Source organism: Sus scrofa, chromosome 6, assembly GCF_000003025.6.
Source record: "Sus scrofa isolate TJ Tabasco breed Duroc chromosome 6, Sscrofa11.1, whole genome shotgun sequence".
NCBI lineage: Eukaryota > Metazoa > Chordata > Mammalia > Artiodactyla > Suidae > Sus > Sus scrofa.
Window position 1 is genome coordinate 99037410 of NC_010448.4, and position 27626 is coordinate 99065035.

Below are 27626 nucleotides of genomic sequence, written 5' to 3' on the forward strand. Positions count from 1 at the left end.
CCTATCTCTGCATCCACAGCACCCAGCTAGTACCTGCCTTGATATGAGCCCAGAAATTGCTGGATGAACTGAAATCAAAAACCTTCCTGTACATGCTGTCAGGGTACATGTTCTTTCCATCTCTCTGGTCTGAACGGTGCTTCTGCTGAAAAAGTGAATTAACATACAGATTCTGGGGTCAGTTTGTTTTTAATTGAAGAGGGGATCATCTTATTCCAGGCTCTCCTGCCCTCCTGGAAGGTGAGGTCTGGTCTTTGATAAATGTTAACTGTTAGTGAGCTAAATTATTCATTCATTCCCCTAGCCCAGTGCCATCACTCACTGGGTAAATCCGGAATGATCTCAGATTCTGTTTGCGTCTCGACATAGGAGGCTAAGAAGTTGCTGGCTCTGCAGCATGGATTTCAGCTGTGATTTTACAGAGCAAGTAACTTACACTTAAACCCAAGAAACAACAGAGGCATCTGTTTTCAAATGTGACATTCTTTCCCATGGGAAATGTTCTCAAATGTGTTTGTTTCTGCTTTTCTCTTTCTCTTGCCTCCTTGCCTCTTACCAGCAGAACAATGTCGTATTTTTCCAGAATGTAGCCCACTCTTGGGTACATGGGAGAAAAGGATAACTTGAAATAGAAAACACTACAATTTTCTAGCAGTAAATTATGGAAAAGTTTAGGTTATCAAATAAAATATAAAGAATAGCTTATATATGCACAGCTTAGTAATTCTTCAGATGTTTAAAATATATTTGACAACACACGTTTATAGTGATACTTATATCCATAGTTTTGGTTGCAGAGCTGAAGGAGAAAGGAAATCTGGGCCAGTAGGATAGGAACACCCAGAAATGGCTCCAGAGACACGACAGGCTGAGTCCTTTTTTGGAGGCAGAGTGAGAACTGAGTGGCCTTCTAAACAGCAGGTGCTAAGGATGTCGCATCAGCAACTGTCTCAAAAAAATTTTTTTTACTTTTCTAAATTTTTTTTCTGCTTTATTGAGATAAGATTTACATACCATCCCCATGACCTTGGAATAATTCCAACAAGATCATGATGAATGATCTTTTTTTTTTTTTGGCCTTATGGGATAAATTTTTAAAAATTTTTTATTGGAATATAGTCGATTTACAATGTTCCTTCAATTTCTGCTATATAGCAAAGTGACCTAGTCACACATATATATACATTCTTTTCCTTCATACAATCTTCCAAATTTAATCCACTCAATTGTAGCTAAATGCCCATTTTCTTTATATTTCCCATTTTATGTCCCCTGTTTTTAAATGAAACCACCCCCACCACCTACAACACGAACTCTTTCCTGATTATAGTTGCACGTTATTGTCTCCTTCCCTGTCTAAACTCCCCACCTCCTTTCTGTTTGACTCCCATTCCTGTTGGGATTGACTTTCACATGGCCCCATATGCCCCTGAAATCCTCTTTGCCTTTCTGCTGCTTTGGGGCCCCCATCTGCTGGTGCTGGGAGCCCGCAGTTGGAGCTCCTTCTGAAGTTGAAAGTAGCCAAAGCTGATAATGGTGGAACACTCAGCAAACAAATGCACAGACCTGTCTATATTTCTTTTCCTAACATACAGTTAACAAATGTTTGTTGAATAGCTGCTATTGAGACTGAGGTAAAAATAGAGTTCCTTGTTTGTCTTATCAAATCAGAGGTGAACTGATAAGCCTCATCACAACATTTGAGCTAGTGGACATAAGAATAAAGTGCTTGGGTGCCCCAGGGGGTCATGAAAAACTTCATAAATAGTGATCAGAGCAGATCCAGGCTCAGGCCCTACAACAAAAAATAGCTTAATCACTTGCTCTACACCAGAAACCAAGGCAATATTGTAAGTCAAGTATACTTCAATAAAATACATATACATTAAAAAAATTATAATCCTTTAATTTTACATAAACAAATGCCCATGTGAACACATGGTTAGAACCCCTCCCTTGGTCTCAGTAGAGGCCATTGGAAATGGAAGTCCTGGGTCTTAAATTTCCTTGGCTTCATAGTAAATCTGCCTCTGGAGATGACAGTTGGATTTTGAAGGTTGTCTAGGAGTTTGCCAGACGAGGGAATAACCACCACCACCCCCCCGCCAACGGCAAACTATTAGTATTTGCAAGGGCCAAAGAAGTGAAAATGACGTGTATCTGTGTTGACTGCATGGGATTGAGTGATGGGAAATGACATCAAACGTCCTGGGGTCAGATTGACCATGACCTTGATGTACCGAGGAGCTTTGTTTACAGCCTGTGTCACATGCTTAGTGAGTTTTACACACAGTAATAATATGACCAGAACTTCCCTTTGTGGCTCAGTGGGTTGCGAACCTGATTAGTATCCATGAGGATGTGGGTTTGATCCCTGGCCTCACTCGGAGGGTTAAGGATCTCTATCTTTGTTGCCAAAAGCTGCAGCTCTGATTCAGCCCCCAGCCTGGGAACTTACACGTGCTTCAGGTGTGGCCCTAAAAAAAATTTTTTTTAATTAAAAAAAGATGTTCCCATCATGACTCAGCAGAAATGAATCTGACTAGCATCCATGAGGATGCAGGTTCGATCCCTGGCCTCGCTCAGTGGGTTAAGGATCTGGTGTTGCCATAAACTGTGGTGCAGGTTGAAGATGCGGCTCGGATCCTGCATTGTAGTGGCTGTGGTGTAGGCCAGAAGCTACAGCTCTGATTCAGCCCCTATCCTGGAAACCTCCAAATGTCACAGGTGTGGCCTTAAAAAGACAAAAATAAATAAATAAATAAAATGACCAGATCTGTTTTGTAAGACAACTCTGTTAGAGGAAGGTGAATAATCACTTTATGTTGGAAGTGCCTGAAACCATTGATATCTGACATCATCTAATTACTAAGTCTAGAATTACTATACTGAAGTTTCAGTTAATAGATTAGACCTACATGTGTCCATATAGATAGATCTTGAAAAGACAAGTTATTGGATAAAGCAAGTTGCAGAACATTGGAACAATATATCATTTATGTAAAAAATGTATTAACCTACAAAACCATACCACATCCTGTTTATGGGTACATATACCAGCAGCTCCCAGGAGCCTGTGTTTTTTCTAGGAAAACCTTATCCCCCCTAAAAGTAGTTTAGTACTTGTTAATTAGGGGTTCCCAGTAAGTTTGTAGAGCATTCCTCCTGTGGAAAACAAGAATCAACTGTAATTTGTGTAATATGTAAATGTTAACAAAGTTAGCTATTCATTTTGAATAGTGGATACAGGAATATTGTTATGTCATTCTTTGTTATCTCTGTTTTGTTGCTCAAAAAAAGAGAAACAGTCTGCTTTGGAGTGTAAGTACAGAATGATGAAGGAATTTTTTTTCTTCCCTATTCCCAATATTAGCTTGACAAATACCCTTAGAATTCTCACACTTAAAAAAAAAAAAAAAAGGAGAGGGAGGGATGGGGTCTTCCTAATTCCTAATTGGGGGTTTCCAGGGACAAGGCTGCTATGGAGATCTTCAGCACAGAGACCACAAAAGGCTCTTCACTCTCCGTGTGAATCTCAAATTAGACTTGGACCCCACTTGCATGAGGATGTTTCAGGAACAGATGGAGCCTGTTGGCCTGAAGGTGAAGGTGTTCACTTGCCAGAGGAGGGGAAAGAGAGAAGCCAGTCAGAGGAGGCCTAGCCTGGGCACCGTCCAGGGTGAGGTCTGTGAGGTCAGGGGTGGCCAGTCCTGGAAACTGGTCCCTCTGCCTCTGAGCTGCTTAGATGGCTACCTTTTGAGTCACAGAAGCCAATAGATTTGCTTATCATCTTCGGAAGAAGTTGCTCTTTCTCTTCCCAAATCAGTGGCTCTATTATTTTGTAAAGAATATAGGAAGTGAATCCCCTTCTGTTTGGCCGTTTTGGCAACAGATGCTGCCCTGTGACTCATGGGCCTGTTCTCAGTCCATTATAGCAACACAACATTCAGAAAACTTCCTTATTTTTTCCTTGTTTTCTTTCTTTTCCTCTAGACTATTTTCAGTCTTTAAAGAACAAATGGATAGTCTGTTAAGCTGGGCAGTTTACCAAATTGCTGGCATCACACAGAAAGAGTTGGTCATGTTTCAAATGCTGAGTTTAGAGTGTTGTAGGAAAGAGGACATGGAAGGTATCTGCTGGGACCCAGGAGTGTGTGGGGTTCATCAGCTCAGCTGTGTGTACTGTGTGTCACAGCTTGAGGATGCAGGATCAAAGGGGAGACAGCAGAGAAGGTCCTTTCAGGTGCATCTGCATCGAGTGGCACAATTAGATGAGGTAATTCTAGGATCAACATAACCCGTGGTCACATGGTTGCGAGGTCTGCCTTGCAGCCAGGATTTCATCAGTGGCCTCAGAGTCATCCTCTCTACCCTGATTATTTCAGCCAGCTCATGTGGCTTCATCTTCTACACTGTTGATGATCCACCCAGCAAATCAGCATCACTGTCTGGAACTTCATTCAGTATGTCCATGACTTTCACTATGACTGCCTATCAGCTGCCTACTTCTAGGGTCATATTTTTCTTTGTGTTAGTACCCAGAAGTGTTCCATCTCTGAGATCTTAAACTTGAATGTTTGAGGCCAATTGTGGAGACTGCTAGAAAGCCCTAACTTAACACAGAAGGCACAAGCTGTTCGGAAGAAAGCCTGTGTGTTCTGGTCTCCCTCCCATCTAGGTGTGGCACTGTGGTTATGTACTACCTGAATGGGATGTTGGCAGAAGCAGTAGATGCAACTTCTGAAAACTGTCCTGTACAAAAGGGGCAATCCATTCTTTACTCCTTCCTCCTGCCTGCTGGATGGAATAAGGCTATGATGACTGGGGCCTGAGAAGCTATTTTGGAGCATGAGTTAGAGCATGTTGAGGATGACAGAACTACACTATGGAAGGAACCTGGGTTCCTGGTGATTGTATGCCCCATACCAGCCCTGCATTGCCTATGTTTCTGTGGGGGAAAAATAAGCCTCTATCTTGTTTAAGGCACTATTTTATGGATTTTCTATCCCTCACAACCAGCTTCATCCTAATATTTAGAGCTCTTTTTTCTTTTAAAAATTTATTAAAGTGCAGTAGATTTACAGTGTGCCATCTCTGCTGTATAGCAAAGTGACTCACTTATACATATATACATTCATTTTTTAGTATTCTTTTCATCATGTCTATCCAAGGAGTTTGAATAGAGTTCTCTGTGCTGTATATAGTAGGACCTCATTGTTTATCCATTCTAAATGTAATAGTTTGCATCTACTAACCCCAATTCCCAGTCCATCCCACTCCCTCCCTCCTCTCCCTTGGCAACCACAAATCTAATTCTCCATGTCTGTAAGTCTGTTTGTTCTGTAGATACGTTCATTTGTACCATACTTTAGATTCTATATATGCATGATGATATATGGTATTTGTCCTTCTGTTTCTGACTTCACATAGTATGATATGCTCTAGTTGCATCCATGTTGCTGCAAATGGCATTATTCCCTTCTTTTTATGGCTGAATAGTATTCCATTGTGTATATGTACCACATCTTAATCCATTCATCTGTCAGTGGACATTTAGATTGTTTCCATGTCTTGGCTATTGTGAATAATGCTGCAGTGAATGTAGGGCTGCATCTATCTTTTTGAATTATAGTTTTTTCTGGATATATGCCCAGGAGTGGACTGCTGGATCATATGGTAATTCTATTTTTAGTTTTCTGAGGAACCTCCATACAGTTTTCCATAGTGGTCATACCAACTTACAGTCCCACCAACAGTGTTAGAGGGTTCCCTTTTCTCCACACCCTCTACAGCGTTTGTTATTTGTAAACTTATTAATGATGGCCATTCTGACCAGTGTGAGGTGTACCTCATTGTAGTTTCAATTTGTGTTTCCCTAATAATTAGTGTTGTTGAGCATCTTTTCATGTACCTCCTGGCCATCCACTTGTCTTCTTGGTAGAAATGTCTATTTAGGTCTTCTGCCCTTTTTTGATTGGGTTTTCTTATTGCTGTTTTTGAGAGCTCTCTTTTCTTCAGTATGTTTATATCTCAACCTTATCAAGACCTCAGTCTTGCTTCTTCCAGATTCTCCCTCAGTATTATTTCTTCCTAGCCTCTGTAGCCCGTGCAACATACATCAGGAGGTGACTCAGAGTTGCACGGTGACCTATGACTGCAGGGGCACAGACAATGTTTTGCTGTCCTTGTGTCTGTGCAATAGAGGATCTGTCTGCAGAGCAGATTCTAAAGGGAAACACTGCTTCTCCTATGGCTGCATCTCCAGCCCAGAGGACAGCAGTTTCACCAGGACCACTGGCCCTGCTGAGGGAGCAGTAACACCAAGCAGCCAGGGGGTGGTGGGGTGGGGGGATAGTTGTGCAGCTGCATTGATAGCATGAAAGAGAGCCCTTATGAAGGGACATAAACTGGATCAAGGAGACCAGTGGATAAAGATGTTCCTTAAGCAGTGGCCTCAGCAGAAGGTCCTGAGGAATCAGAACTGGCAGCCCAGGCAGAGGACATTGCAGAATCCAGGTGGCCTCAGCCTTGCCCCCACACTGGGCATGTCACCACCTCCTGGATGAGGAAGGAGGAGGCCACGACCCTTAGTGGTGTTCTGACTCACTCATGGTCTCTAATGTGGATGCTATGCTGTAACACTTCATAACTTAGGTATGATTTCAGTCAGTCTCAGTCTTGGTGCCGTCTTCATAAAGTTCTGAAATAAAGAATCTAGCTGGACATTTCTAACAGTATCTAGAAAAAAAAAATGAATTAGAAGGGCCCCCACTGAGCCAAGAGTCTCAGCCCCATAGTGGACTAAACTGAGACGTGATGCCTTAGCAGGCTTTACTTTGTCCAAATTTGCTGCCCCTGAGGTAGAACTATGCCCACCTCCTCTGTGCTACCTACGGTTTAGTGAGGTGCACTCATGCCTTTCTCTTCCCCTGGACTCAGGGGCCTCCTTGGATCAGGGTCTCCATTGACTCATCTCCATGACCCTGGAACCAAGACTGAGGTATGGTTAGTAAATGTTCGTTGACTGACTGACTGACTGACAGAATCTTGGCAACAGTATGGATATGTAATTAGACTTTACACTAAAAACATAATCACGTAATAATAATTTAGCTGACTGGATTGACTGAACGGGGACTCCACACACGCACTGTCAGGTGGATGCAGAGTGCAATTCCTGGGTAATTTAGGAAGAGCACGTGATCAGAAGTTGGGAGGAAAGTGGGATTACTGTTGGACTGGTGTTCCCTGTCAATGGTGTTACGATGGAGAGTAGATGAGGGGCCCATGTGAGCAGTATTCACGGCTCTCTCCTCTGTACTGCGTGTGTGTGTGTGAGAAAGAGCATGTGGTACAAACAGCACAGCTCCTGGCCCCAGAAGACCCTGGGGTAAAGCCCAGAAACAGGGGATGCCTGGGAGGGGAGGGGAAAGGTTTGCCCCAGCTGCTCAGTGCGAGGGGGTTACCTGGTTCAGAACCATGACCCCCTGAGAAAGGGGACAGCCCACTGAAGAGGAAGGTGTGGCTTTGGGGTGGCATGGTCTCTGGAAGGCATCCGGGTGGGTCTTCCTTATAGTGGCCATGGATCCATCATTAGGGTTTTCCAGAAAACATTTTCTCACAAGCCATGTCCAAGATCGTTTACTAACTTGTACAAGCTTCTCCGCTACAACCCTCCTTCTCTTACTCTGAGCTGGGAGGATGCACTGGGGAGCCTCCAGCCAGAGGCCTGGTGTGAACCAGAGGGTGAAATGCACAGAGGATGGGCAGATGGACTGGTAGAGAATGGATAAACAGGAGGAGATGATGACAATGATCGTTAAATCAGGAATTGCGGCAAAGACATCTCCATCTCCTCATCATGTGGCCTGGTTGGCAGGACAGGCACCGAGTTATCAGAGCCCAGCAGCAGCTTAAAACACAGTCAGATTTGAAGCATGGCTAGTCCAAGCCCTTCTCACTTGTTATACAGTAATTACAAGCTCTTCAGTGTGGCCTAACCCACATAATTAGTAGAAGAATGGACGTTGCAGGGCAGTGATCAAGACAGGAAGAAATATATGTTTCCTGGAAGATTCTGAGAAAAGGGCTTATTTGAGTGGATCACCTTTTTTTTTTTTTTTTTTTTTTTTTTCTTTTTAGGGCCGCAGGTGTGGCATATGGAAGTTCTCAGACTAGGGCGCGAATCAGAGCTACAGCTGCCAGCCTACACCACAGCCACAGCAACATGGCCAGGGATCAAACCGGAAACATCATGGATACTAATCAGGTTCATTACTGCTGAGTCACGATGGGAACTCCTGGATCACCTATTTTTGACAGAATGTCACCTTACCAGAAGCACACTACTTGACAAATGTCAGCACATTAGTGCTCTTGGCCCCAGGCCATTACAGACACTGGCATCTCTGTCCTCAGTCATCCTTGGCATCCCGTGCAGCAGCTCTGGTTTGAAGCAGCTTTGTCTGCTTACATGGGCCAGCATTTGCAGACTGTACTGCAATGGATCTCCATGTGTGTTGATGCCTTAGCAAGTGCTGCCTGGGCAGCTTCTCTGTGATGAGTCTGGTGACAGAGCTGTCCACTCTGTGAGGGCAAGAGCCGGGTCTGTTCTCCTGCCATAGGCCAGCCCCTAGTAGCATGCCCAGCATGTGGGAGAGGTCAACTGTTTGCTGAAGGGCTAAATGAAAGGGACCACTGTGGGGAGACCAAGGGGATGTTCTTGTCTATTCAAGACAAAGGGGAATTCCCGTTGTGGCGCAGTGGTTAACGAATCCAACTAGGAACCACGAGGTTACAGGTTCAATCCCTGCCCTTGCTCAGTGGGTTAACGATCCGGCATTGCTGTGAGCTGTGGTGTAGGTCACAGACGCGGCTCGGATCCCGCGTTGCTGTGGCTTTGGCTTAGGCTGGCAGCTGCAGCTCCGATTAGACTCCTTGCCTGGGAACCTCCATATGCTGAGGGAGCGGCCCAAGAAATGGCAAAAAGACAAAAAAAAAGGGGGGGGAGCTGTCTGCCGTGGAGTCTTTGGGTATGAGCCCCTTGCATCCCATCTGTGTGGCTTCATCAGAGGGTCAATCTCAGCTCTGTGACATCACTGCTGACCACCAGCCAAGCAGCTATGCCTTTCTTAGGCCCTGTGGCACTCAGCCTATTCTGTCCTGTCTAGATGCTGTTCTGAACAAATTTTCTTGTGTCTGGGTCTCCTCCCGGGGGCAGGCACCAGATCTTATGTGACTCCTGTCCTAAGTCCTGAGCAGAAGGGCCTGTAAGGGTGAGACTCCACGTGTGTTTGCTGAGTGAATGGACAGACGCAAAGCCTCACCATGACCCCCAGATGGTGCCTGAATAGGGAAGAGTTTACCACTGGTGTGTTTCTGGAGATAGTTTGCACTGAGCCAGGGCCGGGGACGGACAGTGCTGGAAGTGAGTGTGCTGTGAGCGTGGCCTTGGGCCAGGTGATCTAGGAGCTGGTTCTGCTCTTATTCTCTGTGGATGACCTAAACTCTCAGCTTGTTTCCTCACCCAAAATGCCTGGGGTTGCTGTATTAAAGGAGACAGTACCTGGGACACAGTTAAGGCCTCAGTAAGTGATTGTTATCATGTTTATTCAATAAAATTCCTGGGCATAAGAGGTCCAGCTGTAATCGTGGGGTCAAGGTGGAGGGGGATTACAAATTGAGACAGAGGGGAGACCTGAGATTTCTGACACCTCCCTTTTCTGGGCTTTTCTTCCCCTGAAGTAGCTCAGGGTCGGCTTCTGCATCTCTGGGGACAGGTGGGCTGGGCCTCAGGCTCCCCAGGAGAGCAGATCATGGCTGGGAGGCGGCCACGTGACCTGAGCAAGGGAGGTGTAGAAAGGGCTGGGGAGTGACTGAAGGCAGCAAGCACTGACAAGGCGCCCAGACTGTGACTGCACTAAAGAGTGTGAGAAAGCACTTTGTGAAACTGTGAATGTGTATGCAGACTAGCCATCAGCATTACAATGTGCTTATCCTCCTGTTAGGGGCCTTTATGCTAGGTGGGTGTTGAGGTTAGGTATCCAGTCTTTTAGGTTTGGCTAACTTTCTTTTCTTTTTTTTTTAATTAAAAAATTTTTTTATTAAAGTATAGCTGGTTTACAATTTCGTGCCTATTTCTACTGTACAGAAAAGTGACTCAGTTATGCATATATATACATTCCCTTTCTCATATTACCTTCCATTATGGCCTATCCCAGGAAACTGGATATAGTTCCCTGTGCTATACAGTAGGACCTTGTTGTTTATCCATTCTAAATGTAGTAATTTGCATCTACTAACTCCAAACTCCCAGTCTATCCCACTCCCTCCTTTTCCCCTCGTCTTCCTTGGCAACTGCAAGTCTGTTCTCTATATCTGGGATTCTATTTCTATTCTATAGATAGGTTCATTTCTGCCATATTTTAGATTCTACATATAAGTGATATCATACGGTATTTGACTTTCTCTTTCTTACTGACTTCATTCAGTATGATAATCTAGTTGCATTCATGTTGCTGCAAATGGCATTATTTATTCTTTTTAATGTCTAAGTAGTATTCCATTGTATATATGTACGGTATCTTAATCCATTCATCTGTTGATGGACATTTAGGTTGTTTCCATGTCTTGGCTATTGTGAATAGTGTTGCTTTGAACATGGGGGTGAATGTATCTTTTTTTTTTCCTTTTGCTTTTTACCACTGCTCTTATGGCACATGGAAGTTGCTGTGCTTGGGGTCAAACTGGAGCTGCATCTGAGACCTATGCCACAGCTTGAAGCAATGCTGGATCTTTAACCCACTGAGGCAGGCCAGGAATCAAATCTGCATCCTCATGGACACTTTTGGGTTCTTAACCCCTTGATACCCAGTGGGAACTCTGCATGTATCTTTTTGAATTATAGTTTTGTCTGGATATATGCCCAGGAATGGGATTGCTGGATCACATGGTAGTTTTACATCTGAGGAACCTCCATACTGCTTTCCATAGTGGTTGTACCAATTTACATTCCCACCAACAGTGTAGGAGGGCTCCCTTTTCTCCATACCCTCTCTAGTATTTGTTATTTGTAGACTTTTTAATGGCCATTCTGACCAGTATAAGATGGTACCTCATTGTAGTTTCGATTTGTGTTTCCCTAATAATTAGTGTTGTTGAGCATCTTTTCATGTATATCCTGGCCATCCATATGTCTTCTTTGGAGAACTGTCTGTTTGCCCATTTTTCAATTGGCATGTTTGTTTTGTTGTTGTTGAATTGTACAAGTTGTTTGTACCTTGGAATCTCCAAAACCTTTGTAATCTCCAAAATTGGAGATTAAATCCTTGTTGGTTGCATCATTTGCAGATATTTTCTCCCGTTCTGTAGGTGGTTTTTGCTTTTTTTTTTTTTTTTATGGTTTCCTTTTCTGTAAGTTTGATTAGGTCCTATTTGTTTATTTTTATTTCTATTGCCTTGGGAGACTGACCTAAGGGAACATTTGTACAATTTATGGCATAAAATGTTTTGCTTATATTCTCTTCTAGGCATTTTATGGTGTCATGTCTTAAGTCTTTAAGCTATCTTGAGTTTATTTTTGTGCATGGTGTGAGGTCGTATTTTAGTTTCATTGATTTACATGCAGCTGTCTAATTTTCCCAGCGCCACTTGCTGAAGAGAATGTTTTTCTCATTTTATAGTCTTGCTTTCATTGTTGAAGGTTGAACATGGGGTGCGGGTTTTATTTTTGGGCTCGCTCTCGTTTTCTTGATCTGTGTGTCTGTTTTTGTACCATTTTCAGACTGTTTTGATTTTGTAGCTTTGTCGTATTGTCTGAAGCCTGGGAGAGTTATGTCTCCTGCTTTTTTATTTTTATTTTTCCTTAAGATTGCTTTGGCAATTCTGGGCCTTTATGAATTTTTTATTTGTTATTGTATTTTGCATCTCTTCTTGTTTAAGTTTTATATCTTGTATCTCTTTGCTCAGTGTTTCCTGTAAGTTATCCATCTTTGCCTCCAGTGTATTTCCAATGTCTTGCATCATCATCAGCACCAACAATCTAAAGTCTTTTTCCTGGAGGCTGAGAATCTCCTGATCACTTAGCTGATTTTCTGGGGGGTTTTCTTTTTCCCTCATCTGAGTTATAGTTCTCTGTCTTTTCACTTTTATAGGTTTTTGGTGTGGTGATCTTTTTACAGATAATAGAGTTGTAGCCTCTCTTACTTCTGGTGTTTGCCCCCCTTGTGGCTGAAGTTGGTAGGGGGGCTTGCTGTAGGCTTCCTGATGGGAGGGACTGATCCGCCCACTGGTAGGTGGAGCTGATTCTTATCCTCTGGTGGGTGGGGCTTTGTCTCTGGATGGGATTAGAGGTGCCACCTGGATTGTTGTTTGCCCTGGGGCTTCTCAGCACTGATGGGTGGGGCCAGATTTTTCCCAAAATGGCCACCTCCAGAGAAATGCACACTGCTGAATATTCCCAAGAGCTTTGCTTCCAATGTCCTTCCTTCACAACAAGCCACATTTCACCCCTGTTTTCCCAGGAGGTCCTCCAAGAACTGCAGTCAGGTTTGAGCCAGATTCCTATGGAGACTTTGCTTTGCCCTGGGACCCAGTGCACGTGAAAGTCTGTGTGCACCTTTTAAGAATGGTGTCTCCGTTTCCCCCAATTCCGTGGAGCTCCTGTGCCCAAGCCCCACTGGCCTTCAATGGAGATGCTCCAGGGCCTCTTTCTCCCAGTGCCAGATCCCCACACATGGGAGTTTGATGTGGGGCTCAGAACTCTTACTCCTGTAGGTGAGTCTCTGTGAACCAGTTAATTTCCAGTCTGTGGGGCTTCTTACCTGGGAGGTATGGGGTTGCTTATATGGCATAATCACCCCTCCTACCTCTTGATGTGGCCTCCTCTTTGTCTTCTGGAGTAGGATATCTTTTTTAAGGTTTCCGGTCCATTTGGTTGAAGATTGCTCAGCCTTTAGTTGTGAATTTTGTTGATTTTAGGGGAGAAATTGAGCTCTAGTCCTTCTATTCCCTCTGGGCCTTTATGGTTCAATATAAATTTCTGGATTATTCTAGTTCTGTGAAAAATGTCATGGGTAATTTGATAAGGATCACATGAAATCTATAGATTCCTTTGGGTAATGTGGACATTTTAACAATATTCTTCTAATCCAAGAAATGGGATATCTTTCCATTTCTTTGAATCCTCTTTAATTTCCTTTATTAGTGTTTGATAGTTCTCAGCATATAAGTTTTTCACCCCTTTGGTGAGGTTTATTCCTAAGTGCTTTTTTTAAGTGATCGTAAAAGGTATTGTTTTTCTACATTCCCTGATATTTCATTGTTAGTATATAGAAATGCAACCAATTTCTGAGTGTAAATCTTGTATCCTGCTACTTTGCTGAATTCATTTATCAGATCTAGTAGTTTTTGTGTGGAGTCCTTAGGGTTTTCTATATGTAGTATCATGTCATCTGCATATAATGACAGTTTTGCCTTTTCTCCTCCCATGGACGGCTTTTATTTCTCTTGTTTGTCTGATTGCTGTGGCTAGGACTTCCAATACTATGTTGAATAAAAGAGAGTGGGCATCATTATCTTGTTCCAGATTTTATTGGAAAGGCCTTCAGCTTTTCTCCATTAAACATCATATTTGTTGCGGGTTGGCTATATTCCTTAAATTTTAATGCACTTCTTCTAAATAAAATTGGAAATAAGGGTTTAAATCCCACAAGCATTTTTTGGGGGGGTCTACTTAGCTGTGCAGGGCACTGTGAGGTTGTGAGGAAGAGAACTCTGCATGTATGGGGCTGACAACCCACTGTACCTAGGAAGTCATAAAGCATTAATTCAGGGTTCCATCAAGGCCAGGAAGAAGTCCTGTTAGCTTTCATCTCACTGCAGGTGCAGAGCAGATGTGGGATGGAGGAAGTTAGAAATAAAAACCACTCTTCCTGGGCAAGTGCACAGCAACCTGGCAGGCCTGCCTCCTGCTGGAACATGTGCTCCTGTCTATGGGAGGGGAGGTCAGGCCATTCTAAATTCAGAGGAAGAGATAGGGTTCCCACCTCCAATGCCTAGGCCCCATCAGCTATATTTCCCACTTGGAGTAGTGATTCAACCCACTGTATGTTTCGTTTTAGTGCCAGAGAGATGTGCTTACCAGATATGATGCTGATGTTCCTGAGTGATGGCTGTGTGATGTTGCTAGGCAACAAGCTGCAGCCCCTCCAACCCCTACCCTTGGGCGGGGCTACACATGGGTGCTGACCCAGCCAGGCCTGATGTCATAGAAGTAATTCATGGCCCATCTCCCTGGTGGTGACTTAATACTGGATTGAACCTCCAAACTGGTCACTGGCTGCTTTATTGAGCTATGCCTTGAGTTCAGTGTCCCAAATGTTGTTTTAAAAAGGTCGTCTTTGTTCTGGCTCCTCCCCTAAGTGGGTCAGGGTAAATTTAGACAAGATCTTTAATAGCTCTGAGATTTCAATTCAATTTGGGCTTGACTTTTGAGGACACAGAGTTCTCGGGGGTGGGGAGGGGGGAGATGTTCCTGCCTTATTTGAGCCTCTGCTTTACCCAGTATGGTCTGGGTGTGACCTCCTTCAACGCCTTCAGGACTGAGGTTGAGCCAACAGGGCAAGAGATGACTGGAGAAGTCCCCTCTGTGGCCAGAGGATGGTGGCTTTTCACACCAAAAAAATCCCTTCTGCTTTCCAGGGGTGTGAAAATCACTAGCACAGGTCATCCCACACCCTGTAGCCCACAGCCTTCAGTCTTAGCCAGGGCGTGGCTGTTCCAGGATTCCCATATAGGAGCTATTTAGGGGACAAAGCAGTGGAATGTCCCTGAAACACTTTCCATGTAGCAGTGAGGAGTTAGTTATTCACATCTAAGTCAAGTGTGAGGGGAGGTAGTACATGCCTGTTTCCCTCCTACCCCATCCCCTCCAGCCAAGCCCAGTGCTGCCTCCAACAAAGCTGAGTTTCTGCTCTTGCTTATGGGAGTAGGGGACTGGGACAGTGCTAGGACAACCCCTCCTTAGGCATGAACGTACATTTTAAGTAAAGAAAGTGCCCTGGTGGTCACTCCTGTGGTGGCTGTGTGTCCCTTCCAATCCTGAAGTTCTGTTTTTCTTTGCTTGGATCAAGGTATTCATTACCTTTCAATTTGGAGCAGTGCTTCCGTCAGGCAGCTTCCACACCTTCTCCATGATCCATGCCGCAGATGTGCCTAAGTCCACCTTTCTGTGTCAGCTACATTAGTAAGGGCAGCATGAGAACAGAAGAAACAGTGGTAGTAACCACTGCTTTTCGAGAACACATTGAGAAAAGGATTTTGGTCCAATAAGTCAGTTGAGGCTATTTTACAATCTTCAGAAAGCATGAAATCAATGAAATTCAAGACATGATTTAGTCTATTAAGCTCCAGGACAAAAGCGGGTCAGCTGAGATGGGCAGGGTCCTCCTGAGAGCCTAAGCGTGTCCCACAGTGGGACCAGTTTGGTACTGGGCAAGGCATGGGGCCCTGCAGCCTCTGCTCAGTGAAGCCCTGGGCTGAGTCCTGCTTTCTAATTATTAGGTAATCCTGAGGCAGCCAGTGACCTTTCTGATCTTTAGCTATCAGACTAGGACAATCATCTTGGTTTCCAGGACTGTTAAGGGACCTATATGAGATGATGCTGAGTTTCCTAAGCAAATGTCACCTAACAGACCCTGTGCCAATTCACTGTTTTCCCCCAGTCCTTGAGTCACCATGCAAGGTAGCTGCTGTGATTCCCACTTTATAGGATGAGAAAATGGAACTCCAAACAGGGTGAGGACTGTGCTCACGGCGGTATGGTGATGTTGCCACATCCAAGTAGTGTGTGTGTGTGTGTGTGTGTATACACATTATATACAGTAGTGTGTACCTGTTAATTGGAACTCCTAATTTATCCCTCCCCAATTTTCCCCTTTGGTAACCATAAGTTTGTCTTATGTCTGTGGGTCTGTTTCTGTTTTTTTTGTTGTTGTTGTTGTCTTGGGCCGCTCCTGCGGCATATGGAGGTTCCCAGGCTAGGGGTCGAATCGGAGCTGTAGCCACCGGCCTACACCAGAGCCACAGCAACGCGGGATCTGAGCCACATCTACGACCTACACCACAGCTCATGGCAACGCCGGATCATTAACCCACTGAGCAAGGGCAGGGACCGAACCCACAACCTCATGGTTCCTAGTCGGATTCGTTAACCACTGCGCCACGACGGGAACTCCAGCTCTGTTTCTGTTTTGTAAATAAGTTCATTTGTATCATTTTTTTAAAAAAGATTCCACATATAAGTGACATCATATATCTGTCTTTGATTTACTTCACTTAGTATAATTTCTAGGTTCATTTATGTTGCTGCAAATGGCATTATTTCATTCTTTTTTATGGGTAATATTCTGTTGTGTATATGTACATCTTCTTTATCCATTCCTGTTGATGGACATTTTGGTTGCTTCCATGTCTTGGTTCTTGTAAACAGTGCTGCAGTGAACACTGGGGTGCATGTTTCTTTTTGAATGAGTTTTCCTCTTTTCTGGATATATGCCCAGGAGTGAGATTGCTGGAGGTAGTTCTAATTGTAGTTTTTAAAGGAAGTTCCATACTGTTCTCCACAGTGGTTGCACCAATTCACATTCCCACCAACAGTGAAGGAGGGTATCCTTTTTTCAACACCCTCTCTGGCATTTGTTATTTGACTTGTTAATTATGGCCATTCTGACCAGTGTGGGGTGGTACCTCATTGTAGTTTTGATTTGCATTTCTCTAATTATTAGTGATAATGAGCATCTTTTCATGTGCCTGTTGGCCTTTTGTCTTGTCTTCGGAGAAATGTCTATTTAGGTCTGCTCATTTTTTTTTTTTTTGATTGGTTTGTCTTTTTTTTTGATATTGAGTTATATAAGCTGTTTGCGCATTTTGTAAATTAAGCACTCGGATGCATTGTTTCCAAATATTTTCTCACGTTCAGTAGGTTGTCATTTCTGTTTCTGTTTCCTAATGAAACATTCCTATGATTTATGTCAGAGAATGTTTTGCCTATGTTCTCTTCTAGGAGTTTTATGGTGTCATGTCTTAAGTCTTTAAGGCATTTTGATTTTATTTGTGCATGGTATGAGGGAGTGTTCTAATTTCATTGATTTGTTTGTAGCTGTTCAGCTTTCCCAGCACCACCTGCTGAAAGGACTGTTTTTTTCTCCATTGTATATTTTTGCCTTTTATGTCAAAGATTAATTACAATAGGTATGTGGGTTTATTTCTGGGCTCTCTGTTCCATTGATCTATATGTTATTTTTATGCCAGCACCACACTGTTTTCATTATTGTAGCTTTGTAGAATTGTTTGAAGTCTGGGAGGGTTATACCTCTAGTTTTGTTCTTTTTTCTCAGGGCTTGAATTGCCAATCTGATGGTTCCATTGTAAATTTTAGGATTATTTTAGTTCTCTGAAAAATATCATAATTTGATAGGGATCACATGAAATCTACACATTGCTTTGGGTATTATGGGCATTTTAACAATATTTTTCCAACCCAAGAGCATGGGTAGCTCTCATTTCTTTGAATCTTCTTCAGTATCCTTTACCAATGTTTTATAGATCCCAACATACAAGTCTTTCACTTTTATTTATTTATTTATTTATTTGCTTTTTTAGGGCTGCACCCATGGGATATGAAATTCCCAGGCTAGGGGTTGAATCAGAGCTACATCTTTTGGCCTACTGTGGTGCAGGCTGTAGATGCAGTTCGAATCTGGTGTTGCTGATACTGTGGTGTAAGCTGGCAGCTGCAGCTCTGATTTGACCCCTAGCCTGGGAACTTCCATGTGTCACAGGTATGGCCCTAAAAAGACCAAAAAAAAAAAAAAAAGAAAAGAAATGCAATCAATATCTATATTAGGAGTTCCCGTCGTGGCGCAGTGGTTATGAATCCGACTAGGAACCATGAGGTTACGGGTTCGGTCCCTGCACTTGCTCAGTGGGTTAACGATCCAGCGTTGCCGTGAGCTGTGGTGTAGGTTGCAGATGCGGCTCGGATCCCGCGTTGCTGTGGCTCTGGTGTAGGCTGGTGGCTACCGCTCCGATTCAACCCCTAGCCTGGGAACCTCCATATGCCGCGGGAGCGGCCCAAGAAATAGCAACAACAACAACAACAAAAAGACAAAAGACCAAAAAAAAAAAAAAAATCTATATTATACCTTATATCCTGCTGCTATCTTGCTGAATTTATGGGTTCCAATATCTTTGTGTGGAGTCTTTAGGATTTTCTACATAACTTTAGAATACCTAGTCATCTGCATATAATGACAGTTTTACCTTTCCCTTGATTTGGGTACCTTTTTTTATTATTTCTTCTCTGATTGCTGTGGCTAGGACTTCCAATACTATGCTGAATAAAAATGGTGAGTGGGCATTCTTGTCTTATTCCAGAATTTATCAGGAAGGCTTTCATCTTTTCACCATTGTGTATTGTGTTGGCTATGGGTTTGTCATAAATAGCTTTTATTATGTTGAGATGGTCCCGCTATACCCACTTTGGTGAGAGTTTTTGTCATAAATAGATGTCGAATTTTATCAAATGCTTTTTCTGCGTCTATTGAGGTGATCATGGGGTTTTGTTTTTTCATGTTATCTATATATGCATTTCCATTTTTGACAGTTATTCCAGCATGTGCTAAGTTGTGCTGCTTTAATTAACGGTTCCCAACTCTCAGTGGCTTAACACACACAGACCTATTTGTCCCTCATAGTACTTATTTAAAGGGGCTCTGTGTATGATGCCACTTAGGGCCCAGATGGAACAACATATGCTCCCTGGATGGCTGAGGCTAAAAAGGAACATGGCAAGTGGCATATTGGCTCTTACGTATGTCACGTCTTGCTGGAAGTGTGACTCTTGTTCACACTCCATTGGCAAGGAGCTACACCCAACTTCAAGGGGCAGTAGGAAAGTGTGATTTTATAATATGTCCAGGAGTAGATAGAACATCCTGAACAGCTCTAATGCCTTCACAACAAAATCCACATGTATCTCATTTACCAGCAGTACCTTGAGAATGCCGGCACCTGACTAGAGTCTAACAAACAGTCGTGAACCACAAGAGATAGTGCAGATGTGGCTGCCAGTGTCACTAGGAACACTTAAGCAGTGAGTCTTTTAGCAGATAACAGTAACTTTCCCTATGAACTGCCACAGCAGATGGGTTGCCCATGAAGGAGTAACTGACGTTCTGGCCTGGGCAGCCCTGATTATGGGATTACTATATTGGGATGGATGGCTGGGTCCTGGGGTCAGGATGGACTAGCTGCTTTTCCCCTGTGGTTTTCTTTCCAATAAAGCTCAGCTTGGTGTCACATTTGTTAAAAAACAAACAAACAAACAAAAAACCAGTCCAGTATTCGAATCTCTTCAAAAATCCCAAAGGGGAGTTCCCATCGTGGCGCAGTGGAAGCGAATCTGACTAGGAACCATGAGGTTGTGGGTTCAATCCCTGGCCTCACTCAGTGGGTTAAGGATCTGGCGTTGCCAAGACTTGTGGTGTAGGTCGCAGATGTGGCTTGGATCTGGCATGGCTGTGGCATAGGCTGGCAGCTGTAGCTCCGATTCGACCCCTAGCCTGGGAACCTCCATGTGCTGCGGATGCGGCCCTAAAAAGACAAAAAAAAACAACAACAACAAAACAAAACCCAAAGAAGTATCCCATGCATAACCTAGACAGTACTGGAAGTTCTTTCTCATTCTTCCTTTCATTTCCTCCTAGACTCTTACCACAGGATCAGCATGAGGTTTTCCTATACCATCCTCTCCCCTACCCTCCCACCCGCTATGCCTCAACCTCAGGCGGAATCAGTAACATTTCTGTGCTTACTCTGCACTTATACATACAGTTATGGCACATATAATATCATTTTATAATGGGACATTTATATAATCATTTTATTTAACAAAAGTTAGTGCCAGATAACTATTCTGACTGCTTAACAAGTATTATTAGCTTATCTCATCCTCCTCACTTACCAAACAGGTGATTGCTAACAGGTAAATTCTTTTGCTTAGCAAAAAACTGAAATCCAGAGGACAGAGGTAACTATCCCAAGGTTGTTTGGGCAGAAAGTGGTGGAGCAGGATTTGAGCAGAGGTGGTTGGATGTCCTTTACCAGGTGAGGAGCCTCATGGGGGCAGGTGCCTCACATCTATTTGTGTCCCCCTGGGATACCCAGTCCCTGGTCACTTGGTTTTCTAAGTGGATCACAGTATTTGAACCTGTGGATAGACCAGAACTTGTTTAGTCTGTTTTCAAATCTTGATCTATGATTTTTGCTGTTATGAATCTACTAATTATATTGATTTTATTGGAGTTATTTGAGGTAAATTCCCCTAAGTGAAATGACTCAATTAGTATGAACACTCTTATAGTTAATTGCTTATTGCTTAGCCAATCTCTAGAAATTTGGAATTTAGAATGTATAATTCCACCAGCTATTTTTAGGTGCACCTATTTCATCAGTTTCTTCAGTCCTTTTTTTTTTTTAATTTTTAAAAGTTTTATTGAAGTATAGTGGATTTACAGTGTTTCCAGTGCTTTGTTTTTAATCAGTTAAAGTCACATGTACAGGGGAGCCTGGGGTTGGTGAGTACTGAGTGATGAATTGATTCCAGGATTACCATGGGGATTAGGAGGTTTGGATTCCTAGAGCTCACTGGGAAGGTACAGAAGCTTTTGTCTTTGGACTGGGTTCACTTAATCTGGTAATACAAAGCTTGAATAAACAAAGTCAGCTACCTCTGTGTTCCTCTCCTTTAGTATGTTGTATAGTACCTGAGACAGTGCTCCCCCACCCCACACACAGAGCCCTCAGCTGCTCCCCTTATAACGACCACTTTAAAGAGTGGGAACCCACTTTCACTAAAGCACAAATGACTGAAAATAGAAGTATTCTCCTTTTGCAGAAGGATCAGACCTTAAAAACAAACAGGAATGAGCAGCTTACTGTGTGATCTTGTGTCCTAAAGGGAAGGGGGTTCTTGGCCCAGGGCCACTGACAAGGATGCTGCCTCTGCCTGAGAGGCAGCAGAAGAATAAGCAAGGGTTTTGTTCAGCTTTTATCTGAACAACTGCATGGGTTCTGACAGTGGGGCCCAAGGAATCCTCGGCAGCAGATCTTAAAGCCCAGTTCTCAATGAGCAGCACACAGTAAGCCTGGTGGTGAGATGCTAATAATAACAGCAGCAGAAATGGTAGGAATCCCCAGCCAGGCTTCTCTGGGTCAACACAACAGCCTTTCATTGGGGAGCTCTCTGTTCCTGCTCTTCTTTATCCTTACATCACAGGAGTCCTCTAAGTGGTCCTCTAAGAAGTCCTTATCTTCCTGCAACCCACCTAGCATAAAATTCAAACTCTTTCTTCTGCATCATAGGGCCTCTCCCAAGCTTCCAGGTCCTCTCCCTCCCCCTCCACAGACCTACCTCCTCATCTCAACTTTGCACCAGCTATACCCTCTGTCCGGTTGACAGCTGCTTGGTGTCCAGGCCTCAGCATGAGGCTCTCTCCCCAGGGAAGCCTTTGAGTGAGTTACTCCACCTGTTCACTATGCGTTTCTCATCAGCACAGCAGAAGCTGTGGGAGAGCAGGCGCCTGTCTTTTCTGTTCATGTCTGGTTGGTGTTGCTTAATCCTTATGTGCCTCAGAAGTAGCTATCATTGTTGTTTTCAAATTAGATAAAGTAATGCAACCTGGGGCCATCTCTTTAAGTGTTCAGACTGGGATTCAAATCCAGATTTCTTCATTCTGGGTGATCCAGGGTGTGCTAGCAACCCCATGTCCTCAAGTTCGCTCACACAGCCAACTTGCTTATGACTCAGCCTGATTTCCTGCTGTACTGGTTTCCAGTGCACACTGCATCAAAGAACAAGGCTGAAAGTATTAAATGCAAAGGAAAGTTTAAGTATAATCTATCCTGATGGCCCCTCAAGATGTCTGTGTTTGAGTTAGACACCAAAGTGCTTCAATTTTGCAAACTAATTGCTGAGTAGTGTTCTGACTATTCATTATGACTTGCTTCCTTTGGGGGAATGGTGAAGGCTGTTTAAAGTAAACAGACCATTTTCTTTTGTTTGGAAAATGGATAAACAAAATGTAGTCATCCATACAATGGACTATTACTCAGCTCTGAAAGGGAAGTACTGACCCAGACTGTGACATGAGTGAACCTTGAAAACCTCATGTTAGGTGAAACGCCAGACACAGAAGGCCAGGTCTTGTGTGATTCCATTTATATGAAAAGTCCTGAATAGGCAAACAGAGAGACAGAAAGCAGATGCTGTGGGTGCCAGGGGCAGTGGGGTGGGGCTGCTTAATGTGCATTTCCTTGTAGGGTGATGAAAGTGTTCTGGGACTAGACATGATGGTGATTGCACAACAGTCTGAATGCTCTAAATGCCGCTGAACTGTGTCCTTTAAGATGGTTAAAATGCTAAGTTTTACATGTATTTTACTACAATTTAAATCAATGAATTAGAAAATGACAGTTGTACATCTCGGCTATTTTTGGAACAAAATAAATATTCATAACTCTGGCAAGCTTAATTTAAAAAGTGAGTGAAACACAGATATACCAAAGAGAAATAGAATTATGATACGCAGAGACATATTTTTTTAAAAAGACATAATACTGAAGACCTTAATGTAATAATTTACTTTTTCATCGGGTGAGAAAAGGAAAGGTGCCCTGTGGCCACTCCCACCCAGACTGGCTGCAGTTTGATGGGAAATGTCAGGCTGGGGCTGGCTGTGACCACTGGGCAGGGCAGGCAGGCTGCATGTGAGGGCTGTTAGCTGAGTGTCAGGAATCTGCTCCTGCTCCTTCTTTAGGTCTTAAAAGCAAATTGCACATTAAGGATGGCGGGTGGAGACATGAACAGACAAGCAGCTGCTCTACTCACTTAGTGCCTTGCTGTCCATTTGGATAGGAGTTCAGAAAGTGATTTCATCCTCCAGTCTTGCCTCTGCAAAAGCTGGAGTGATTCCCCAATAAGTGGACTCGAGAATGCATATGCCCAACGTGTAGAGGACTGGATGGTGGGAGAGGTTCCAAACCACTTTCAAGGCACTGGTGTCGTCCATGTGACCCTGTCTCTGCAGGCTCTGCCACCACAGTGACCACACCACTGCCCTGGTTGGAGGTCTTTGTCACCACCACCCTCATGTCTCTGCTCCTACTCCCCTCAACCTGACCACCCCTCCTGCCTTCACAGTTCAATCCTGCTCTTCCTCCAAGTTTAGTTCAAGCCCTGCCTGATTCAGGATTTAGCCCATTCCATTCCTGCCTTTTGCTTTTGTGCCTGGGATTCATCTCCTACAGCCAGAAAGCAGGTTCTCCGTGATGACCAGAACCTCTCCATGTAAATTCAGGGGCGCCCCACCACCACATTCAGCTTCCCTGCTTTCCAGGCACCCTTTGCCCTCTGTTCGAACAGCTCTGGTGGTTTTCCTTTGATGGGAAACCATCTGGCCTGTCTGGCAGAGATGGGCTCCAGGTGGGACCTATGAATGAAAGCAGAGCCTTGAGATTCCACAGTCCTGGGGCTTTTGCTCATGCTACTTCTAAGAGGTCCTCTTCCCCTGGGAGTTGCTAAACTAGTAAGAGCCCCAACATGGAACCAGCATTGCTGACTCTGGGGATGCTTGTCTGAGAATGAAGCCACACAGAGCCAGAGCTGGGCCAGCAGTCAGGGCAGGTCCTGAGGGCATGGTGATGTGAGTCCAGGCTGTCACTGGGCTGGATGCTGGTGCTTCTCCAGTTATGACCACCAATGACCTCCCTGCTTGCTTCCAACAGAAGGGGTGCTAATGCACCTCCTGCCACTGTAGGCAGAGGCTGGGCATGGAAGTATCTGTCAGCTTGCTGATAGCTTGTTTGAAGCTGTGTCAGGGAGTTAAGTAGAATATTTACTTTTTGCATGAAACATTTTATCATGGTAAAACAGACATAATATTCACCCTTTTACTCATGTTTAAGCGTAGAGTTCAATGGCAATAAGTACATTCATATTGTGCAGCCATCACCACCATCCATTTCCGGAACTTCATCTTCCCAAACTGTACTCATTAAACACTATCCTCAGTCTTTCCTTTCCCCAGCTTCTGCTAACCATTATTTTGTATCTACGAATTTGGAGGTATTCTAGGTCCCTCGTGTGAATTGGAATTACACAGCATGTTATATTTTGTGGTTGGCTTATTTCACTTATGGTGACATCCTCATGGCTCATCCCTGCTACAGCAGGTGCCAGAATTGCCCTCTTTCCTAAGGCTGAGTAGGTTCTATTGAAGACCACATGTTCGTTCCATTGAGGGACACTTTGGCAGTGTCCACCTTTTGGCTACTGTGACTAAAGCTGCTACTTAACACAGGTGTGTAAATATCTGTTCAAACCTCAGCTTTCCATTCTTCTGGGCTTACCCCACAAGTGATTTACAGCATCATCTCGTAACTGCTTAATCTTAAGGAACTGTCATGCTGTCTCCCTCAGCAGCTAAAGCAGGTTCCAGTGCCCAAGAGTTGGTACTTGTTGTTTTTGAAAAGATTTAAAGATGAAACCATGGTACTGCTGGGAAGAGAACTTACTCCACCAGCCTGTTTGCTCCTGAAACATTCAGGCTGGCAGCTTCAGCCTTCAGCTCCTGTTCTTTTGTCAGCAACACTTCCTCAAGCTCCTACTCCATCCGCACTGACCGCCTGGGCTGCGTCCCAGTCCAGGGATGGAAATGGCCTCTCTACCTTCAGAAGATGGGAGGAGGAGGCCGGGCATGTGCTGACTGTGGGTAGCTGGTTTCCTCACCCACTCATTTTGGCTTTTTTTGGCAAAAATGAGTTGCCTTTTAATCTATCCCAGGATGCTCTTACAAGAAACTGCAAAGTGAGACAAAAGGTCCTACAGGCACCGACTTGGAAAGGCTTTATTTCTTCATCATTGTCTCATACAGACTCTGAGGCACCACCCTCTCTTTCCATTTGGCTTCCTCATGACTTTTTGTAGTGTTTTTCCTTAAACAAGAAAAATTTTGAGTAAACACTGTATAATGCCAGTTAATCTTTTAACAATAAGTAAAAAAATGCCTTGCTGTTGTATCATTGGTGCACGAGGACAACAGTGACAGTGCAGAAGGGAGCTGACGGCGTGTCACGTGGGACAGGACTCACGGAGGCGGTGGGGGGACCCCGTGGCGGTATGTACATGCACCCAGTGCTTTGAGCCCCAAGACGTGCAGGCAGAGAAGAACATGTGGATTGCACAGCGAGTGTGGGAGCCCAGCAGAGGCCTCAGTGCCTCTTCCAGGATGCTGCCTTCCATCCTTCAGGCTACAGGAGATCTGCCCTGTCTGCCGGTGTCAGACGGTTTTTTCATTACAAAAAGTCCACTGAATCAGACAGTCTGAAGCATTTCAGAAATTCTTAAACAAGAACAATTGACAAAATGAAATTAACTTAAAACAATGTGGAAATAAACCAAACCAGAATGTTAACAGTGCAAATTTAACAGAGAGGCAGTCGGTACCGAGAGTGAGGGTATTCAGAATCTCGTAAAATGTACATCTTTAAAACTTACTCCTTTTTTAAATTTATTTATATCTTATTTACCTTTAATATACTGTGTGTAAAAAAAGATGGAGACAAAAATAGTTTTCTGAGCTATGAAAAAAATTAAGTTCTTACAGGCACATTGACTGTTTCATTCTAGAAACATCTCAGGTTCACAGGTTGAACATTCAGCAGCTGTGTAATTTTTTAAAAAAAACATTCTTTGACCTTGAGAAAACCAGATCTCTCCTTTTGGGGGCAGAGTTCGGTTGATGACGGCATGGTGTTGCAAATTACAGTGAATTATTCCGGATTATCCATGAGAACCTGCATCACAGGTGTGGCTTCTCCCCGGTGGCTCCTCATCGCCTAGCTCCTCCAAGGAGGTCGGGTCCCCGGGTGACGGAACTGGTGAGGCAGTGGGGGAATGTGGGGCCCAACGGGACGGAGGGCGACGGTTTGCTGGTCTCTCGGGCCTGGAGAAGCAGGGTTCTAGGGATGGAGCTAGTGCAGAACAAGGTAGTTCCTTCAAAGCCGAAGAGGAGACACAGTTACTCAGACAGGTCCCCAGGGAGGGTTGTCCCCAAACATATGTTTCAGCTGGCTCAAGTGCAAAAGACAGGACATCTGCACCTTTTGAATACTCACTTACATGTTGCTCAGGGAGAGTAAAAATGGGAAGTAAAGAATTCGACACAAATGACCAGTGACAGCAGCGATAGCGATAATGGGAAGATGACAAATCATGATCAAAACGTGGTATGAGATGGGTGTAGAGGAAGCGGCTTTGAATTGGGCTGAAGCAAATGGACAGGGGAGCAGAGGCATGAGAGGTCTGCATGGCCACCTGGGCGTGTTCCGACCCTCCTGAACATCCATCTTGCTCTGGTGGCCGGGTCTTAAGAGGCCACCCTGCCTGGGTCTGCGCAGGTCTGCGAAGGGCTCTATGATTGCATCCAGCTGCATCCACAGAGACTCACCCTAAAGCCAACGCTGCTGCTGTTTACTCCAGCCTGACTGGCACTGGGTTAAACAAACTCCCAAATCATGGAAGTAGTGCTGCAGGCAGAAACTGTAATTTAGGTGGTTTCATTGCACGACGCTTGCCAGCGGCATATTTAAAAACTGGAGACCGAGTGTGCTTGAGCCGCAGGCTTCTAGCACATTCTGAGGAAAAATGATGCAAGTCAAGTGCAGCCCCGTGCAAAGCACCAACGCACTTCCTCTCCAGCCCATGGCCTGTCCCCTTTTCATTCTAGGGACTGTCGAGCTACCTGTCCTTAGTCTGGACAGGAGAGAGGACACCAAGATGTGGAATTGGTGGGCAGAGAGATGTGGGAAGCTGCAGCATGAGGAGACGGTGAGCGCTGCAGGGTCGAGCTGTCTGCCCAGAAGACCCTGAGAAGCTGTGATGGGGCCCACTGCACTGAAGAACATGGAGTGAGGCCCCTCAGAGCCCTTACAGCCGCAGGCAACCCAGAATGAGGGGCGGGTGGTCAGCAGAGAAGGGGAGCGACAGGAAGAGACGAGCTGGGTGAAGATGATGTAGAGCACAGGACAGATGGGGGAGGGGCTGCCACCAGGGCAGCAGCAAAGGAGCACTGACACATGATGACGCAGACATCTCTGCCTCTGCTGGTGGCATTCTAGGTGACTCCAGGGAGGCCGCCTCAGTAAAGCACTTATGCTAACGGAAACCATGACAACCAGAGACACCTCGTCTGTGAAAACAAGTCAGCCCTGAAACAGCCAAAATTAAACTACAAGTCCTCTCCTCACCCCAGCCCAGAGCATGGGATGGTGGCTGCGGAACCTGGTGCTGCTTTGTGTCTCTGGGTGTTGCAAGAGAGGTAGGTGTGTGTGTTGTGTATGTAAGAGTGCGGTCTGTTGTGTATCAGTGTGTGCAGGATCTGCTGTGTGCAGTTTGTGTGGCTGGGAGCTTTACTGCACCACTGCAGCCTGTTTCCATGTCACCGAGGCTGAGTGACATGGGCTTCTGTTAGTTTGTGCCACTTCTTTACTGGCATCTGTTGCACTCC

At 44.4% G+C, this 27626-nt stretch overlaps 1 protein-coding gene and 1 long non-coding RNA gene across 4 annotated transcripts in view; one reads left to right on the top strand and one right to left on the bottom strand.

Annotated features, from left to right (window-relative positions):
- The window catches only part of LOC102159707, a 47011-nt gene that overhangs the window by 19239 nt on the left and 146 nt on the right, over nucleotides 1-27626 (top strand). For 2 of the 3 annotated variants that reach the window (XR_002345005.1, XR_002345008.1), the window contains exon 3: nucleotides 26847-27604. This is a non-coding gene — a long non-coding RNA (uncharacterized LOC102159707). Of the gene's footprint in view, nucleotides 1-26846; nucleotides 27605-27626 lie in introns of those variants that run through there. The other variant, XR_002345006.1, reaches the window with a different exon arrangement.
- Nucleotides 24938-27626, bottom strand: part of MTCL1 (microtubule crosslinking factor 1) — a 116224-nt gene continuing 113535 nt past the window's right edge. The window contains 2 exon segments of the mRNA XM_021096066.1: nucleotides 24938-25939; nucleotides 25942-26113. Coding sequence (XP_020951725.1) covers nucleotides 25920-25939; nucleotides 25942-26113 — 192 coding nt within the window. The 3' untranslated portion in view covers nucleotides 24938-25919.